This window comes from Bos taurus, chromosome 5, assembly GCF_002263795.3.
Source record: "Bos taurus isolate L1 Dominette 01449 registration number 42190680 breed Hereford chromosome 5, ARS-UCD2.0, whole genome shotgun sequence".
In the NCBI taxonomy this organism is placed as follows: Eukaryota; Metazoa; Chordata; class Mammalia; order Artiodactyla; family Bovidae; genus Bos; species Bos taurus.
Window position 1 is genome coordinate 23208520 of NC_037332.1, and position 20301 is coordinate 23228820.

At 39.5% G+C, this 20301-nt stretch overlaps 1 protein-coding gene across 1 annotated transcript in view; it reads right to left on the bottom strand.

Moving 5' to 3' along the window:
* Positions 1-5815: 5815 nt before the first annotated feature.
* Positions 5816-20301, bottom strand: part of UBE2N (ubiquitin conjugating enzyme E2 N) — a 41176-nt gene continuing 26690 nt past the window's right edge. The window contains 3 exon segments of the mRNA NM_001076258.1: positions 5816-7558; positions 8364-8504; positions 8687-8933. Coding sequence (NP_001069726.1) covers positions 7518-7558; positions 8364-8504; positions 8687-8933 — 429 coding nt within the window. The 3' untranslated portion in view covers positions 5816-7517.

Consider the following 20301-nt stretch of genomic DNA (forward strand, 5'->3'; position numbering starts at 1 on the left):
TTTACCCAAAATAATTGTTTACGTAAGATCAACTTTAGAATCCTCACATAAAAGTTCTACTCAGATCTCATTTGGTTTTGATTAAGATTGTTAAGTTGGAAGAAAAGAGAAAGCTTGGCATTTTCTAACGTCTTCACATTGGAATACAAGAATTTTCTACAGATCTCTTACACAGAACTAGTTAAACACTAGTTGAATTTATTAAAGTATGATTTGTGACAGATACGTTACAGCTGGAATGTTGTAGCTGATGGTCCTCAAATGAAGTTTCCATCCAGTACAGTACCTTGTTTCATAAATTCTTAATGCAACATTCACTGTTAGCTGCACAGTGGTCAGCATTTGCTTTATGCCCAGCGTTAGTGCCACAGCATAGAAAAGTTTCTACCCTCAAGGAGCTTATGTTCTAGTAAGGCACAGAGATGAGTTATTTATACATCAGAAAATGTCCTTGAAGATGTAAGCTCTATTTTTTAAGACATGTACCATTTTCAAAAACAAAAATCTTTTATTTGAAAATGTGATTCCCAAATACTTTCATACATTTTATATGGAACTGTAGGACAAAACTCAGGTTGAAAAGTGATCTCATCCCTGGTGCTGCTCCTCGCCTTAACTTTTAGTACCTTCCTGACTAATTCTCTTGTGGCTCAGCTGGTGAAGAATCCGCCTACAATGCGGGAGACCTGGGTTTGATCCCTGAGTCGGCAAGATCCCCTGGAGAAGGGAAAGGCAACCCACTCCAGTATTCTGTAATTCCATGGTCTGTAGAGTCCATGGGTTCGCAAAGAGCCAAACACAACTGAGCAACTTTCACTTTTACTTGACTAAGTTCCCTTGGCTAAATTCGAGCAGTAAGATGGGAAGGCCCCTAAGTGTTATCTTGGTACTGCATTATGGCAAAGACCTTAATTTACTCAGAAACTAGTCTTATATTTCTCTACTTTGATGTGATTTCAACTGATTATGTTCCCAGAAGTTGTTCTTCCCAATATGTGGAGTACTACCCTCTGGACATCACGTTATCTGGTTCTAAACACTAGTGCCAGACATAATAGTACTGTATATCTCAGTTTTTACTCAAATTCATTCCATAGTCAGTGAAATAAAAAACACTTTATTTGGCTATTACTGTATAGTAAGAGGTATGTGTAATCAAACATACCTTTTGATCAAGTTAATACACCAGGAATCTAAAGGAATGCGGACACAAATGTACCTACCAAGGTAAGGGAACCAAACTGGTGAGGCATGGAAATAAAATGCCCAGGCCCAGAGCCCTAATGGTTAACTAGTAATGTGTCCACATGGTGGAATATTATACAGACAAAAACGGTATTCAGGTTAAGGATGCCAGAATAAACTGGTGTGGCAATGTAGCACCACTATTAAATTTTTAAATGCAGGCTTCCCTGGTGGCTCAGTGGTGAAGAATCCACCTGCCAGTGCAGGAGACACAGGTTCAATCCCTGATCCAGGAAGTTCCCCACATGCCATGGAGCAGCTAAGCGCATGCACGGTTACTGAGCCAGTGCTTTAGAGCCCGGGAGCTGCAACTTCTGAAGCCCACGTGCCCTAAAGACTGTGCTCAGCAACAAGAAAAGCCACCACAATGATGACCCATGCTCTCCCCAGTTAGAAAGTCTGTATCAACGGAGGCCTGACACAGCCAAAAATTAAAAAAAAAAAAAAAAAAAAGCATATAACTCTCACCTACTTCTGGGAACCTAGTCAACAAAAATGCTTCAAGTTGCACAATCAAAATATGGTCAAAGGTGTGTACTGCATTATTTATAAAACTCGCATCAACTTAAATGTACAGATTGGGTGGGGTTAAGTTACAGTCATCTATTTGATAGACAGCAAAGAAATGTGCTGCCAGAGATAAGAGTTCCTTTCAGTAATCGCTAATTGAAAAACTACACAATTTCCTGTCAAAGGTCACTTTTAAAGAAGTCTCTACAGATTTTCTTTAAAAATCAAATCCTGTATAATTTTGAACATTCTGAGTTCAAAGTTCATTCCTGTGAACATTGAGAAATTTGGTATGAAAATATATCACAGATGAAAAAAACAGGGCTTGATAAATGCCCAATCTGTATAACTTTCAAAGTATGTTAATATCAAAGCAGAAAAGTGACACCTACACAAATCATTCCTGTTATTGGAGTAACAGTTAACATACCACTTTTTAAAGGCTTCCCAGATGGAGCTGGTGGTAAAGAACCTGCCTGCCAATGCAGCTAAGAGATGCAGGTTCAATCCCCGGGTTGGGAAGATCCCCTGGTGGAAGAAATGGCAACCCACCCAGTATTCTTGCCTGGAGAATCGCTATGGTCAGAGGAGCCTGGCGGGCTACGGTCCATGGAGTCACGAAGAGCTGGACACGACTGAAGCAACTTAACATGCACACATCACTTTTTAAAAGGGGGGGAGACATATCTTGCTTATAACACAAGAGCAAGTAATCAGGCACTGTCAAGTAGGCAGGGGTTAACTCAGCCTGGTGCGCACGTGCTCAGCTGTGTCTGACTTTGGGACCCTATGGACTAGCTCGCCAGGCTCCTCTGTCCATGGGATTTTCCAGGCAAGAAGCAAGAATACTGGAGTGGGTTGCCATTTCCTTCTCCTACAAGTCAAATGGAGACCCCAGCCTGTTTGTGTGTATTCTACAAACTTGGAATGCTTTTCACATTTTCAGTAGTTGGGGGGAAAATACTCTGACGCGAAAACTAAAGTTCTGTCCGAGCAGAGAACAGCATGCCCATTTGTTTCTGTCTATGGATGTCTTCTCACCACACTGACAAGAGCTGAGTAACTGAGACAGACCCATGGCCTGGAAAGCCCAAAATATTTACTGCTTCAGAATGAAAAAACACGGATTGCAACCATTTGGTCCCACTCCTTTGGTTACTCACAGTTCTATTACTTCCTGCCAAAACATAAGGAAAACAGCACCAACTTGAAATCGGGTGTAACCAACCTATCACGTCTAAGCTGCTTGACAGATCTCAGTAAGTCTTCTTGAGTAGTCTCCTCTTAGAACATAAACCAGTATACTTTGTGAACTTATTAGATTATAATGAAACTTATAGAGCTATTGGAATTTACTAATGACACGCAAATTCATGAAGTGTTCCATTTTTATGAGATGGTTGGATGGCATCATCAACTCATGGACATGAGTTTGAGGAGACTACAGGAGATAGTGAGGGACAGGGAAGCCTGGCGTGCCTGGGGTCCATGGGGTCGCAAAGAGACATGACTGAGAGACTGAACCACAACAATCTAGATCATGAACTGTTTATTTCAAAAGGAGTCACATGGTGGGTGAGTATGCATGAGGAATATATAAAATGGAAATGCGCTAGTTATTCTGCAATAGGGAACCTGAGCTATCAAGTCTCTCCTATTTCTAAAGCTTTTTTGTCCCATAGGTAAAACTGATTAGCAGAAAATGTTAAAGCTCATTAAAGAGCACCATGAAATAAACTTTTACAAGATCATGGGATTCAGTTGTTGCTCTGCTACAAGAGACAGTAAGGTCTAAATATCCAGGCACTTACCATACGCTTCTCCAACCAATCAGAAACTACATCAAGTCCACAGATGCTCAGCTTGGTTATCAGCAAGTCTGCATTTATACACTTGAAATGCTACAACTGGTACATATCAAATTAAATCAGCTAATGGGTAGCAAAGATGAAATTGCCAGGAGGAGGAAGGACCCAGACTCTTCAGGTTGAGTTCTATACTTAACAAGGAAAATTTTAGTCCAAATCCCAGTTTTGCAGCCAATAGGGAACTTGTCCAATTTGTAACATAAAGATGTAGCAAAACCAACTCTTGGAACAAATCCTCCCAATTTCCGACCTCAATGATAAAAAAAAAAAAGGAAATTAATGCAGGGGGTGGAAGATACAGTTAAGGAAACAAAGTATCATCAGTCTGGGTGGTGGTGTACAGATTTTTATTCTTAATATTCCAAGTTATTACATTCAACATGTTTTGTTTTTGTGATCTTATTAAGTCATTTAAAAATAACCCCCAATATAATTTCTTAAACTAAGCGCATGCTGCACGGTTAAATGAAATGTTGCCCCCAGTCCCAAAATACATTATTCCAATGAAATTACATTTTTTAAAATAGACTGTTGAATTAGCTGCCCTATAATCATGGCATTTTACCTTTTTCTTTTGGCCAGCTTTTGTAGGTAAGGCTGTTATTTTTAAACCTTTGCAACTGCAACTAACAAAAAGTTGGTATGGCTCGAGTTAAGTAGCCAATTCCTATTATTCCCATACCATGTAGTTCCATTTAGCTAAAACTGTTAATGTTTTACAGGATTTCCCACCCCATACTCTCCTTTACGAGTGCTAAACCATAGCACCTATGGCTTTTTTAGGTATTGTGTTTATTTTTAAATGCTTCTGAAATTTTGTATTAAAGTATGCTCTTGGTCTACAGCAGGGTTTAAGTTACACATATCTCAAATCTAAGATCTCATGAGGCAGCTTCTGAGCGGACCAACACTAGCATGGAAGCGAATCACAGCAAAGGAGACAAAATTCAAAAATCACATGAAAAACATAAGGCTCATATCAACCCCTCCAGATTTCAGAAAAGCTTCTGAATGGGCAGTTGATGTTCAAGAAGCCATTTATCAATATACTCAGATTCTTCTCTGCTCCCAGGGCTCTGCACAAGCTGGTCCCCTGCCTGGAGGTATTGAATCCAGAAGAGCAGTCCCTCCCAAGCGCTTACTTCCCCTCTCCATCAGAGCTGCCACTGCTCTTTGTCCATGTGCCCCAGCCGCATCCCTCATTAGATGAGGAGGTCCACGAGGGAACATCCTATGCCAGTCCCATTCAGGTACCTAATCACCCCTGACAAGTAGGAGTGCATCCATAAGCTAAGGAGTGACAAAGTCAAGGGAAAAGGATTACAGAGAGGAGCAGGTGGGCTGGGAGGGGATTCTAACCAGCCTGAGAATCACTTAGTACAAGAATGACAAGCTCATCTTAGGAAGGCTACTACTCAGCTCCTCCCAACAGGTGCCTTGCATAATGCAGGTCACGTCTTCCTGTTATCAGAACTTTAGATCATTCAAGTTACCAGAATTCTAGATTCTCACGCGATTCTCCCAATTTTTCTAAAATGTCAGCATTGAATTCAAAATGTTTTAACCAACCATGCTGTGTGGGCCAAGGAAAACAAGCCCCAAAGCCAGATGTTGCTACCAGTTTTCAAACTCTATCTTGGCCTCTCCCAGAGCCCCTTAAATTCTAAGAGAGCCCAGCCAACACACTGGCTCTTGTTTCATCCCACTGGTTGGGGAAGCAAGTATTATCAAAACAATGGGGGCTCTTATCAAAATTACAAAGGAAAAAACCATGTTGCCGTGAAATTAGGAATTCACATATTTGTACTTCTCTAATTCAAAAACTCAGTAGACATCAGAGTCCTGTTTTAGATACATTTTTGTGGATCAATAGATTTAAATCTGGAATTTTATAACTTATAAATCACTGTCATCCTAGCTATCATCTGAGCAATGCCACCTGCAATAAATAAAACTGATCTCTATTAAGTGCTTGAGTGTTCACTCATTTTGGCCCCAGAATGAGATTCAGTTCCCTTAGTTGTAAGACAACTCTAAAGAGACCAACAATTGTTACAAATGACAATTGCTATTAAGCTTTTAAATTTATAATATTTGGGTTGTGAACAATTTTACTCTGAATTAAACTAATATTTGTTTCCAAGCAACGCATTTATTGAAGGATACCAGTTACCAGTCATCAAAAACTTTTGTATGTTGAAAATGTAATTTTAATAGATATTCTTCATCTTACATAGGAGCACAATAAAATACACCACATTCTGAAGAAACTCCAGAAGGTATGAGAATAAGAGTGGGGAAAATCCAGATGGGCTACAATATCCATTACCTTAAACTGCAAGAGACAAAGGTTCCAACCCACAGGTTAACATTTACATACTTATTTATAACTGACTACATTAATGTCTTAAAATAACAAGACTTGGGAATTAGATATGGAAAGGTGGGAAAGAACAGCTTTGTGGTGGGGAAGAACTCTGTCAATGCAGATAATTGCAGATTATCAAAGAATAAAAGGAGCTCCCGCACCAAATATTACAGGGATGACAGTAAGAATCATTAACTGAGGATCTGATGCCCTCTAAGGAAGAAACCTTTCTGATGACGCTTATGCAAGCTCACTGCTTGAGATCTGCTCAGCACTTCTGCAAGAAAGACTGATAAATGCCTCAGCAAACCCCAAATGATTACGAGATTGCTGTTTTCTAATAACAGTGGTCACACACGAAGTTTTGAGACAAGAACTAAGAGCAAGGTCATAACTCAAATGCCAGACACAACTGTGGCACAAGTAGAAGTCCCACACAAAGTCAGTCACTGGTGTGGCTGTGCTGTGACTCTCCTGAACAGTAATTTCCAAACACTGTGGCAAGACACCGATGATCGCCTAACTAATCAGACAACACACACACATTTATTTCAAATTTCTAGGAGGTAAAAAAAAAAATGTCACATACTGATGTTTTAGGCATGCTCAGGGCCAGCTTATAAATACTTCATTCAGTGATATATCTTAACACAAATCTGCATCAGTGAAAAGAAATTGGCAAAATCTACCTCTCGCCATTCAATTTGTCAGATGGTGAAGATCAAAATAGAATGTTCCATCAGTTTTATAATTTTTAAATACGATTGTCACATTGGGAAAATGAAATAAACACAGTAAAAGAAACTGTACAAAGGCAAAGTAGAATAACAAAAAATATTTTACTAAAACATAAGATTTACAGGAGTTTCCAGACAAGCCATACAAAATGGTCACAAGCTTTTTCTTGAAGGGAGGATTCTACACTTGACAGCAAGGTCACAATGTTATTAGTGAGGGCTGTGATGTCTGTTTAATGTTCCCATTTTGGTTCGAACAATCAAGCTTGTCCATCTACAGCGTCTAAATAAAGTTAGACTTGGCTAGAGAGCATATTCTAAAGAACTGGTTAGCTGCTTTTAACCAATGCAATTAGATCACCATAAAAAGGGGGAAAGGAGCCCATAAAATTAAAATAAAACTACCTTCCCCCCCACCAAAAAAAAAATAATAATAATAAAATAAAGAAAAACACCCACACCCCTGCAGCTAACCCTGACAACTACCTTCATTCACAGTGCTTTATACTTAAACCATGATGAGGGAAACGAATAAAAGCAGAGAGGGGCCACTGCTTTTAAATGTTTCGCAACAATCCAGATGATACTTCTAGCCTCTGCTCATGCTTTACAACAGTGAATCAGGACAAGACATAGATTTGCTAATGTGCATTTAATCACCAAAGGATTGAAGATGTCTGGGTTTTTATTCTGTAATGTTTCTAAGACTGTGTCCATTAAATGCAAACAAAAAAGGAAGAAGTCTTGGCAGAACAGGAGAAGTGATGCACACTTGACGATCGAATCGATTTAAATATTATTCATGGCATATAGCCTAGTCCATGCTCTAGCTGTGGACAAAAACAAACGTGATTATTACTTTACTTAAGTTCAATATGTTCCTTTCCAAACTCTATACAAAGTAAACAAACAGAATTAAGTTAATTATGAAAACAGCATGCTACAATTTCTTAAATTCATGTCATTTTCTATAATCTAGGTCAGGGCAAAAAGACTGTCTATACATCTAATTACCAAAACATTACAATAGAATTCAAAAGTTCTACAAAATTCTAAAGGATGAAAAGAGTTGTCTCCTTCCTTTCTCATATGATGCTCCTCATTAATTGTTAAAATTTGTAGCAAGAAGCTTATTGCTTTCAAACTCTCTAACTATAAATGGACACACAGTTTAATTTAATCAAACAGATTGCAAAAACAGCTCAAGGAAGTTTAAAGGTCTTCCATTATCTTTACATATAGCTAAATGAATGGCAGGCACTCAGACATTTGTGAAATCGTTTATACAACAATCCAAAATCTCCCAACCACTGCTCCTCTTTAAATCTGGGAGTCATGTAGTGGCCCCTAAGATGGAGTCTGAAAGTCTTTTGGTAAGAGGTTATTTACATGCTATTAAGAGAGAGCTTTTCTTCTCCCAGTTAGTTTAAGTTTTTGAAAAGGTGATACACAGGAACTCCCTGGCAGCTCAGCAGTTAGGACTTGACACTTTCACTGCCATGGCCTGGGTTCGATCTCCGAACTGGGACCTAAGACTCCTCAAGCAGAGCAAGACACGACCCAAAAAAACCAAAACTGTGGTACAGATTGTTTTTTAAAGTGGAAGTGGTGTGAAGGAGAATGAATATTAAATACCTGTTTCTATGGCTTGGGCTTCATTGGTCTTCCATTGCTCCGCTACATCATTTGCTAATGGATCATCTGGATTGGGAGCACTTAACAAAGCCTGGATCGATAGCAGAACTGTGCGGATCTGCAGTGCTGGGGACCACTTATCTACAAAGGCAACAGGCCCAGAATGACCATACATGAAAACAACCCAGAACTGCTGTGTTTCCCTCCCATACTTCTGCGGTCTTCATAAGGTAAGATTATAATATTCAGATTCTCAAAACGGAATGTTTACGAGAAAAAAGGAAAAATTCTTAACAGCATATGATAATAAAGATAACACTTACCTTTCAAAATATCTAAACATATTCTTCCCAACTTGTCTACATTAGGATGATAAATTTTGGTCATGAAACGTACTTTAGGGGCTGCCATTGGGTATTCTTCTGGAAGGAATAGTTCAAGTTTAAAAGTCCCTCCCTCAAAGGGGGAATCCTGAGGGCCGGCAATGACCACATGAAAATAACGGGCGTTGCTCTCATCTGGTTCTGCTTTAATGCCGGGAACTGGTTCTGCCAGCAAACGCTGGGTTTCCTACAACAGAAAAACATAACACACTTGTGAAACAAATACCGTTTTGCTAAACACCAAAATAAAAATTAGAGAAATTTACTCCTTGGAATTGGATATAAAAGAACCTCTCCAAACTCTCAAAGGGTTTCTATTTACCTTATAAAATGTAAAGTTCAAAGAAAACATAAATCATCATAAGCAGCTGAAAGCAACCACCAGCAAATACTGATGACATCATGTACAACTGCAGCTACAAATGTCTACAAATATGTGGAGAATAAGATTAGACTAATGAAATTGATCTTATACCCATGGGAAAGAAAAGGGGGAAAAAAAGAAAAGAACAATAGGATTACTGCATAGGTAAGGTCCTGCTGTTTAAACTTAACCAAAACCAAGCTGTTTAGAAAGCAAAACTAGTTTTTAAAGTCACTGAAAATCTCCCCTCTGAAAAATCTAATGGAACAAAGGAAATACAAGTGCCGAGGCACTTAAACAGGGCTGGAGATTGGCTAGTCTCCAAGCTGATTAGTCTCTAAAATCGAAACTGAACCAAGCTCAAATGGACCCTTACTGCTCCCCAACAATATCATGAGTTCTCTCTGCCACCTTTCTCCCGCTCCTACTTAACTGAACATTCGTTCTCCTGTCAACCTCCATCCACTTCTTCACTTCTGGCTGACAACTCTGTTTTGTATTACAGGAGAAAACAGAAACCCCTCCTGAAGCTCACTGCCGCATCTGCACACCAACCTGCACCTGTGGGCCCAGGTGCTCTGCACCTTTTCTTCCATGACTAAGGGAGAAAGGACTGTCACTCTGGACTAAGACCAACCTCTCCTTTAGATCTTAACTCCTCACCTCCTCAAGGACATTGTTCTAGCATCGCCTTCCTCTCCTGAATCACCGTTTCCCCTCTATTGGATTTTCCCCAACTGTACAAACCTAATGTAATTTCTCAAAAAAAAAAAAAAAAAAGAAGGGGAAGGAAATGACCCTGACTTGACTCACCGCCCCCCCCCCCCGCCCCCCGCCCCCTGCTGCCCCATTGCTTTACTCCTCTTTGAAAGTCATCTAAACTTGCATGTCTCCAACCTCCCTCCTCTGCTCTGGTCTTGAACAACTCTCGAAGCAGGCTTTAGCTGCCAGCTTGCTTGTTGAGGTCATCAATGAGTCCCACATGGTTAAATCAAATGGCTAATGTTGAACCTTCATCTTAACTGACTTAAAAGCATCATCTTACCCAGCTGGTTTGTGCTCTCCTTGCAAGGCTTTATCCAGCTTCCTGCAGCCACTCTCTCCTGGCTTTCTTCCTAGATGCATGGTATCAACCTCATGCCAACACTACACTACAGAAGGCACCAGGGCTCTGTCTGAGGTCTTCTACTGTGCCTACACACTCCAAGGTGATCTCATCTAGTCTGGTGAATTTAAATAATCAATCCACTCCATGTATGAAGCCTCCCCAAATGCATATTCTGCAGAGATTTCTCCCTGAATCATCCTCCTATTCATAACCCCGTGCTCGACAGCTACTCCTGAATCTCTAGTAACCATCCCAAACTTAGCATGACCTTTCCCACCCTTAACCTGCTCCTCCTCAGAGCATTCATTGAGGCAATCAGAAGTCCATCCTTCCAACTGATCCAATTCTTCCTTCATACCTCACCCATCCAATCTGATCAGCAAACCTTGTTGGCTTAAACTTCAGAATCTACCCATGACTGGACACTGCTATACTTCTGATCATCACTCCATTGCTACACTTCTGATCCCAGCCACCACCATTTCTTACCCAGCAGGCTGCAACAGCCAGCTAACTTATTCTGCCTGCTTCGACCTTGAGTCCCCCAGCCCCTACCTAGTCTGTATTCCACAGACCTTTTAAAAATCAAGGTCCTTATAACCTCCCCCTCAAAAGAATGCATTTATTCCACCTACCTCTTAGTCATCTTCAGCTATGCTTCCCAATCCTCACCACCCTCCTCATCTGCTTTGTTAAAGCAAGGCTAGCTGCTTTGTGCTTCTTTAACCTGTCACGCATACTCCTCCCTCAGGGGCTTTGCTTTCCTTTTCCCCTAAGTGGAATGGCAAACCACTTCAGTATTCTTACCGTGAGAACCCCATGAACAGAATGAAAAGGCAAAAAGATAGGAGGACCCTGAAAGAGGAACTCCCCAGGTCGGTAGGTGCCCAATATGGTTCTGGAGATCAGTGGAGAAATAACTCCAGAAAGAATGAAGGGATGCAGCCAAGGCAAAAACACCACCCTGTTGTGGATGTGACTGGTGACAGAAGCAAGGTCCGATGCTGTAAAGAGCAATATTGCATAGGAACCTGGAATGTTAGGTCCATGAATCAAGGCAAGTTGGAAGTGGTCAAACAGGAGATGGCAAGAGTGAATGTCGACATTCTAGGAATCAGCGAACTAAAATCAACTGCAATGAGTGAATTTAACTCAGACCATTATATCTACTACTGTGGGCAGGAATCCCTTGGAAGAAATGGGAGTAGCCCTCATCGTCAACGAAAGAGTCCGAAATGAAGTACTTGGATACAATCTTAAAAACAACAGAATGATCTCTGTTTCCAAGGCAAACCATTCAATATCACAGTAATCCAAGTCTACGCCATGACCAGTAACGCTGAAGAAGCTGAACGGTTCTATAAAGACCTACAAGACTTTCTACAACTAATACCCAATAAAGATGTCCTTTTCATTATAGGGGACTGGAATGCAAAAGTAGAAAGTCAAGAAACACCTGGATTAACAGGCAAATTTGGCCTTGGAGTACAGAATGAAGCAGGGCAAAGGCTCATAGAGTTTTGCCAAGAGAACACACTGGTCATAGCAAACACCCTCTTCCAACAACACAAGAGAAGACTCTACACTTGGACATCACCAGATGGTCAATACCAACATCAGACTGATTATATTCTTTGCAGCCAAAGATATAGAACCTCTATACAGTCAGCAAAAACAAGACTGGGAGCTGACTGTGGCTCAGATCATGAACTCCTTATTGCCAAATTCAGACTTATATTGAAGAAAGGAGGGGAAACCACTAGACCATTCAGGTATGACCTAAATCAAATCCTTTATGATTATACAGTGGAAGTGAGAAACAGATTCAAAGGATTAGATCTGATAGACAGAGTGCCTGATGAACTATGGACGGAGATTCCTGACACTGTACAGGAGACAGGGAGCAAGACCTTCCCCAAGAAAAAGAAATACAAAAAGGCAAAATGGCTGTCTGAGGAGGCCTTACATATACCTGTGAAAAGAAGAAAAGCGAAAAGCAAAGGAGAAAAGGAAAGACACACCCATTTGAATGCAGAGTTCCAAAGAATAGCAAGGAGAAGTAAGAGAGCCTTCCTCAGTGATCAGTGCAAAGAAATAAAGGAAAACAATAGAAGGTGAAAGACTAGAGATCTCTTCAAGAAAATCAGAGATACCAAGGGAAAACTTCATGCAAAAATGGGCTCAATAAAGGACAGAAATGGTATGGACCTAACAGAAGCAGAAGATATTAAGAGGTGGCAAGAATACACAGAAGAACTGTACAAATAAGATCTTCACAACCCAGATAATCACAATGGTATGATCACTCACCTAGAGCCAGACATCCTGGAATGTGAAGTCAAGTGGGCCTTAGGAAGCATCACTACAAACAAAAGCTAGTGGAGGTGATGGAATTCCAGTTGAGCTATTTCAAATCCTAAAAGATGATGCTGTGAAAGTGCTGCACTCAATATGCCACAAAATTTGGAAAACGCAGCAGTGGCCACAGGACTGGAAAAGGTCAGTTTTCATTTCAATCCCAAAGAAAGACAATGCCAAAGAATGCTCAAACTACCGTACAATTGCACTCATCTCACACGCTAGTAAAGTAACGCTCAAAATTCTCCAAGCCAGGCTTCAACAGTATGTGAACCGTGAACTTCCAGATGTTCAAGCTGGTTTTAGAAAAGGCAGAAGAACCAGAGATCAAATTGCCAACATCTGCTGGATCATGGAAAGAGCAAGAGAGTTCCAGAAAAACATCTATTTCTGCTTTATTGACTATGCCAAAGCCTTTGACTGTGTGGATCACAATAAACTGTGGGAAATTCTGAAAGAGATGGGAATATCAGGCCACCTGACCTGCCTCTTGAGAAATCTGTATGCAGGTCAGGAAGCCACAGTTAGAATTGGACATGGAACAACAGACTGGTTCCAAATCAGGAAAGGAGTATGTCAAGGCTGTATATTGTCACCCTGCTTATTTAATTTATATGCAGAGCACATCATGAGATGCGCTGGGCTGGAGGAAGCACAAGCTGGAATCAAGATTGCCGGGAGAAATATCAATAACCTCAGATATGCAGATGACAACACCCTTATGGCAGAAAGCAAAGAAGAACTAAAGAGCCTCTTGATGAAAGTGAAAGAGAGTGAAAAAGTTGGCTTAAAGCTCAACATTCAGAAAACGAAGATCATGGCATCCGGTCCCATCACTTCATGGCAAATAGATGGGGAAACAGTAGCTGACTTTATTTTTTGGGGCTCCAAAATCACTGCAGATAGTGATTGCAGCCATGAAATTAAAAGACGCTTACTCTTTGGAAGGAAAGTTATGACCAACCAAGACAGCATATTAAAAAGCAGAGACATTACTTTGTCAACAAAGGTCCATCTAATCAAGGCTATGATTTTTCCAGTAGTCATGTATGGATGTGAGAGTTGGACTGTGAAGAAAGCTGAGCGCCGAAGAATTGATGCTTCTGAACTGTGGTGTTGGAGAAGACTCTTGAGAGTCCCTTGGGCTGCAAGAAGATCCAACCAGTCCATCCTAAAGGAAATCAGTCCTGAATATTCATTGGAAGGATTGATGTTGAAGCTGAAACTCCAATACTTTGGCCACCTGATGGGGAGAACTGACTCATTGTAAAAGACCCTGTTGCTGGGAAAGATTGAAGGTGGGAGGAGAAGGGGACGACAGAGGATGAGATGGTTGGATGGCATTACTGACTCAATGGACATGACTTTCAGTAAACTCCAGGAGTTGGTGATGGACAGGGAGGCCTGGTGTGCTGCAGCCCATGGAGTTGCAAAGAGTTGGACATGACTGACCAACTGAACTGAACTCCACTAAGTGTTAATTTCATCAGATCCCAAGATCTCCATTCAGATGTACTTTCTCAGTGAAGCCTCCATAATTGAATCTGCAAACACCTTTCCACCCTATCCCACACCCTCCCTCTAGCCCGGCTCCTTCTCACCCCCTACATAGTTTCTCTCTAGCACTCTAAACGTACTATATCCCTCTTATTTTGTTCGGAAGGGGGGATTTGTGTTTGTTGCATTTATTGCTGAATCCTCAGCTTTGGAACAGTGTGCAGTACTACAGATGTTCCATAAACACTTGCTGAATCATGAATCTATTCAATGATACAAAGAACAAGGAATAAACCATCAGAAATTCCATCTTTAACATTAAAGCAGTTTTTATTCAAAGCAGGATGCACACAACACAAGAAAAAGAATCCACTCAGGTACTAGGAGAAATAATCTATATTTATAGATATTTAGTCAGAAAAATGTTAATATTCAACACACAAACTGACAATAGTATGTATAGTTTTATATACTAGCTCATTACTGACCAGGGGATTTTTGCAGAAACTAACGCCTGTGACTGGCGATTTTTCTCTTAGCTGGCCAAAAATTATTTCACTGACACTATGCAGGTTATTACATTCAATAGTTACAACTGACACATATGAAAAGTCTTATAATTTTCATGAAATTTCTTCAGTCCACTCTTCTATATAAGCAAAAGAGCTCACTCCAGCAATGTGAGTTTCATTTTCACTTTTTGTATCAGAATCAATCACTAAGGTTTTCTTTTTGTTGGTCTAATATTCGTATCATCTTAATCAGAACTATATTCTGAAGAACGATCATCTTCTGAGACATTAGTATACATGTCACTAGGCTGACAAGAAAAACATCTACATAAAATTCACGAGAAAACTCTTTACTCAAAATTTTGTGATGCATCATTTTTGAAAATTTTATGTTTATAATATATATACAAGGTTGGAACAAAACCCTAACAGAATAAACCGTGAATGATAACAACAACCAGAAGTTGATCAAGTTTAAGCTCTAACAACTTCCCATGGTAATGTTAATTGTATCACCCTCTAAAAACGTACTGATGTATCTCTAGTCAATTACGCATGAGTAGTACATTTTCAGCGCTTTCCTGGCGGCTCAATGGTAAAGAATCTACCTGCCAATGGAGGAGATGCAGAGTTCAGTCCCTGGGTTGGGAAGATCCCTTGGAGAGGGGAATGGCTTCAGTAGCCTTGCCTGCAGAATCCCTTGGACAGAAGAGCCTGGCCAGCCACAATCCACAGGGTCGCAGAAAGTCGGACACGACTGAGCAACTGAGTGCACAATACATTTTCAACATTTTGAATATGTATGTGTAGTCAAAAACACTTAGAACACTGCAGTATTTAAGCTTCTAGATATGAAAAACAATGAATGAAAATACTATACTGATTTCACTTGAGAAAAATTATAAACCTTACACTACTTCATTCTACAGCCTGTAATGCATATACTAGAAAAGAGTTCTCTGTCAGTACAGTTATATACTGGAATAGTCATAAGATGCAGGTATAAAATCAAATTCTTTTCCAAAATGTGTTAAACTCATAGCCATTTAGAGTAATGCTTCAAGACTAGCTTGCTTGATTTTAATCATTCCAATGCCAGGGCAAATAAAAAATTGAAATGCTATAAACTACTTTCAGCAAAATATTCTTTAGATTCAAACAAAGTCAAACATTTTTGGAGCATTAAAAATCTCAAGAGGCAATAAAGAAGCCTCCCATCTTAGGCAATTTTCCAAAATGTAACTAGAACAGGAGTCTGGTCTTCACTTTTAGGAGGAAAAGTAAAGATATTAGGATGAATATTAGGCGTAAAGGAATGAGAAAAGTGATGGTAAAATTCCTTGAATTTTGACTCCTCACCTCCATCCTCCTTTTGTTTTATCCCAATTCTTCATATTTTTAGAAAGTCATCAAGAGAGAGGCTGGGGGAAAAAAGCTGGGGTCCAAGAGTCCCAAAACACCGCTCCCTGGTTACACAAAATAGTGGCAGCTCTATTCAAAGCTATAAAAAGCTGCCAGAAAGCCCTCCAAGGTCACATCCGAAAATAGGGTCGGAATCACTCAGTACAATCGTCACAGACAGATGGAGCTTCACTTCCTCATCTTCAGTTCACCCTCAAAATCAGACACTCTTTCTTAAGAACATACATATTAAATGCATCATGTGAGCTGATCATGTATCAGATTTAATCGGAACACATTCTAGAATAAGCTCCTGGATATGCAAAACTTTTTGTAATAGTTTTTATGTGCTCTCAAGTTCTAATGGATTTTGAGATAATGAATACCCGTGCATAATTATTTGACTACACAGCACAAACCCACAGCATAAATTACAGGAGGAAAAAGAGAATAAAACCCAAACCAAATGGAACAACTCTCCCCCACAGAAATTGTCGATTTTTTTTCCCCTAAAAAGGCAAAAACTGGGTAGGAACTAAAATCCTTCTGCTACTACTCACACACAGTTAACTTGAGACACATCCTAGTTTTATACTATCCTTTGGCAGAAAGACAGCGAAGTATTCTTCAAGTCTTAGAAACAACAGGTTCAAATTATTACTGCCTCACTTAACTACATTTCTGCAGAAATTTACACTGCTCTGAGCTTCAGCTTCCTCAGCTATATAGTTAACATTACCTCTTATGAAGAATTGCTATGAGATAACATTGTAAAATGACTTGACAAATGAAGTCACATAAGAAGGCCAGTCCACACATAACCAACTGAAAAATAATACAGGGTAAGAACAAAGCACAGAAACAAGTCTCAAGATTTATTAAATAACAGTATTCATTTTTAAAGAAAACAGAGTATAACTTTTAGTTGCATTTTGTGATCCTATCTGTTTAAAAGCAATCCTGGGACTGAATCTCAAGTATAACTCAAGTTAGGCCATGAAAATAGAAAAGTAATGTAGACTATGTTTAGAAAACTGGTTACTAAAAAACAGAAAGGGAAGTACATAAAAGCAGAATATGAATTTAAGTGGCAACAAGATTAGGTCTCAAGGAAAATATCTCATTTTACCGAAGGCATACAGCAGTTCATGCTACAAATACTTTCAAAAGAATTAAATAACATCAAATTGATCTGATTATCAATAGCTCTTTTGGGACTCAAAGAGCTAATCCCAGAACGACACCACTGTAAATAATAACACTAAACTCCATTTATTAGGACTTCTGTTTTTAGATTCAATAATAATGTGTGTACACTTCCCTGGTGGCTCAGCTGGTAAAGAATCTGCCTGCAACGTGGGAGACCTGGGTTCAATCCTTGGATTAGAGGAAGATTCCCTGGAGAAAGTAATAGCTACCCACTCCAGTATTCTGACCTGGAGAATTCCATGGACAGAGGAGCCTGGCAGGCTACAGTCCATGGGGTTGCAGGGTTGGACATGACTGGGCAACTTTCACTTCACTATGAAATAGTATAAGGTCTCACATGTTCTATGGTAATGAATTATGTACGGTAAAATTTTAGATAACAGTATTTTTAGAAACAGTGGTAATCTGCATGTGTGAAAAGTTGCCCCATTTATTAACTATTCATATATACACGTCCTAATGGCTCAGACGGTAAAGAATCTGCCTGCAATGCAGGAGATCCAGGGTTCAGTCCCTGGGTCCGGAAGATCCCCTGCAGAAGGGAATGGCTACCCTCTCCAGTATTCTTGCCTGGAGAACCCAATGGACAGAAGAGCCTGGTGGGCCGCAGTCCATGGGGTCGCAAAGAGTCCGGCACAATTGAGAAACTAACACACTTTGCATGTAAACCCCCACATGTTATACCTACAGCAATTAGATTTTCCCCCTTTTAGAATATTCTCTGAAACACAAAACTGCAATTGTGAATCTTTTAACTCATCTAAGATCTGAGTATACTAAATAACTCATTAATTTCTTATCATAAGTCATGAAATGAGAAATGCCTCAGTGATGCCTACTCTGTCTACTGCAACCTGTCACTATATCTTTAAATGACTCTAAAATATTAACAGGGAATTCTTTTGGGCGATTATCAATAAAGCAAAGATCAATTTTTCATTATAAACACAATTGTAAATTACTTGAGGGCATCTGCAAGTTCACCCTTGACATTTAAGTGGGCATTTAAAAAACATAACCAATGTTTTTTGAGTATTATGTCCCTAACATCTTATCCATGAGCCCTATGATTTTTATCATATGATTTTGCTTATTAACACAATAAATTTTAGAAACATGTATGTCTCATTATAGAAGTGACCATATGTATTCTAGCTGCCTTAGGAACAAAACCAAAGTTGTGCTCAACTTCCTCATTGTATTACTTCCTTACAAATCATAATGCCAGGTAGAGGTACATCATGATAAAAATGGGTCAGTGAATGCTTTTCTCCATAGCAGTGCTGTTGACAAGAACTATGAGTCACATGTGTAATTTAAAATTTTCTAGTAGCCACATTAAAGAGTAATGTGGTAAAAAGATAAAATTAATTTTAATGTTTTATTTCACCCAATATATTCAAAATAGCATTTCAACATATAACCAATGTAAAACTTACTGACATAATTTATAATCTTTTTTCATACTTAGTCTTCAAAATCCAGTGTGTAATTTATACTTACAGCACATATCAGTTTGAACTAGCCACCTTTCAACTACAATCTGCACATGAAGCTAGTAGCTACCAAACAGGACAGTGAAACAGAAGACAATCCTGTTATATAATAATTTTACTTGCAGGTCATAAAGAATAACTTACTTTATTTCATATAATGAGTAAAATTTGGTAGAGAAACTTTAAAGTATCCCTGTGTGTGCTCAGTCGATCAGTCATGTCCAACTCTTTATGACCTCATGGACTGTAGCCCACCAGGATCCTCTGTCCATGGCAATTCTCCAGGCAAGAATACTGGAGTGAGTTCCCATGCCCTCCTCTAGGGGATCTTCCCAACCCAGGGATCAAACCCAGGTCTCCTACATTGCAGGTGGATTCTTTAGAGTCTGAGCCACTAGGGAAGCCCTATTTTCCCCTCAGAAAATTCTTCACAAACAAGTAATGTCAGGGTAATTCCTTGGTGCTTCAGTGGTTAACACTAGGTGCTTTTACTCCAAAGGGCAGAGGTTCGATCCCTGGTCAGGGAACTAGGATCCCACAAGCCAGAGGGTACAGACAAAAAAAACAAAAAAGAGTAAAGTCAAAACATCTCAATCACTAGAGACAGGAATGTGTGTTACTGTTTGTTACAGTCATAAGACTGTATTTGAAAATGATGACTTATAGCAATTAAAAAACACTGCATGGAGAAAAATTGATTCAAACAAGGCAAATTCATGATGAAACAGGTTAATCAGTGAGAAATAATTTTAATTTTTATGGCTCACACTACCCCCTAGTGGATATAAGACAATCTACTTTTAATTCCTTTTCCTTGGTAAATGAAAAATCTGATGATCATAAAAATTAATCACGTTATCCTAACTCACCGTTTTTTAAAAACGGCTTATTCTAAACTTAGATGAGAATGATGATTCTCAAGGCACACCCTCTTCTTCCTCCTTTTTCTCCCTTTTTCTACTCCCACATACTTGTTTTTAGGTGGTATATTCAGAAAAGGAAAAATGGAGGTAACTGTTTCAAAGGCTCTGGATACTAAGGGCTAAATCTTAGATTTTAGACCAAGGTATCACACTTTGTTAAAAAATTTACTTCCTGTCAGACTGCTAAGTAACTGTTAGGAAAGTAATACCATTCTACTTGGAGTAATACCCAAGAGATGGGATGGGATGAGTTGCACAAGAAATCTGTTTTAATTTTTCTCCTCTATCCAAGACCAGATCAATACTTTGGTGTTAAGTTCAGTGAAAAGGAATGGAGACTTAGGAGCCAAAGAAGGACTTTTCAAAGGCTAAGTATATCTGACCAACTTATTCCTCAGGTCTGATTAGTCTGGAAGCATCTCCCCTGTACTCCCAGTTTCCTGTGCATTAATTACCTCCACTCCCCTTATTATAACTAGCACAATAATCTGGTTAACTTAGTTGGACCCTACACTATTTGAAGATGAGCATTCCAGCTACCAAATGGTAGTTTTAAGTGCTAAATACAGGTTTCTTCCAGGAATAAAAGCAAGCACACTCAGGTTCCACACAGAGCTAATGAGAAGGATTACCATAACCTGCTGTGTTAGTAACTTCCACCCCAGGAACGGCATGTACAATTATTCC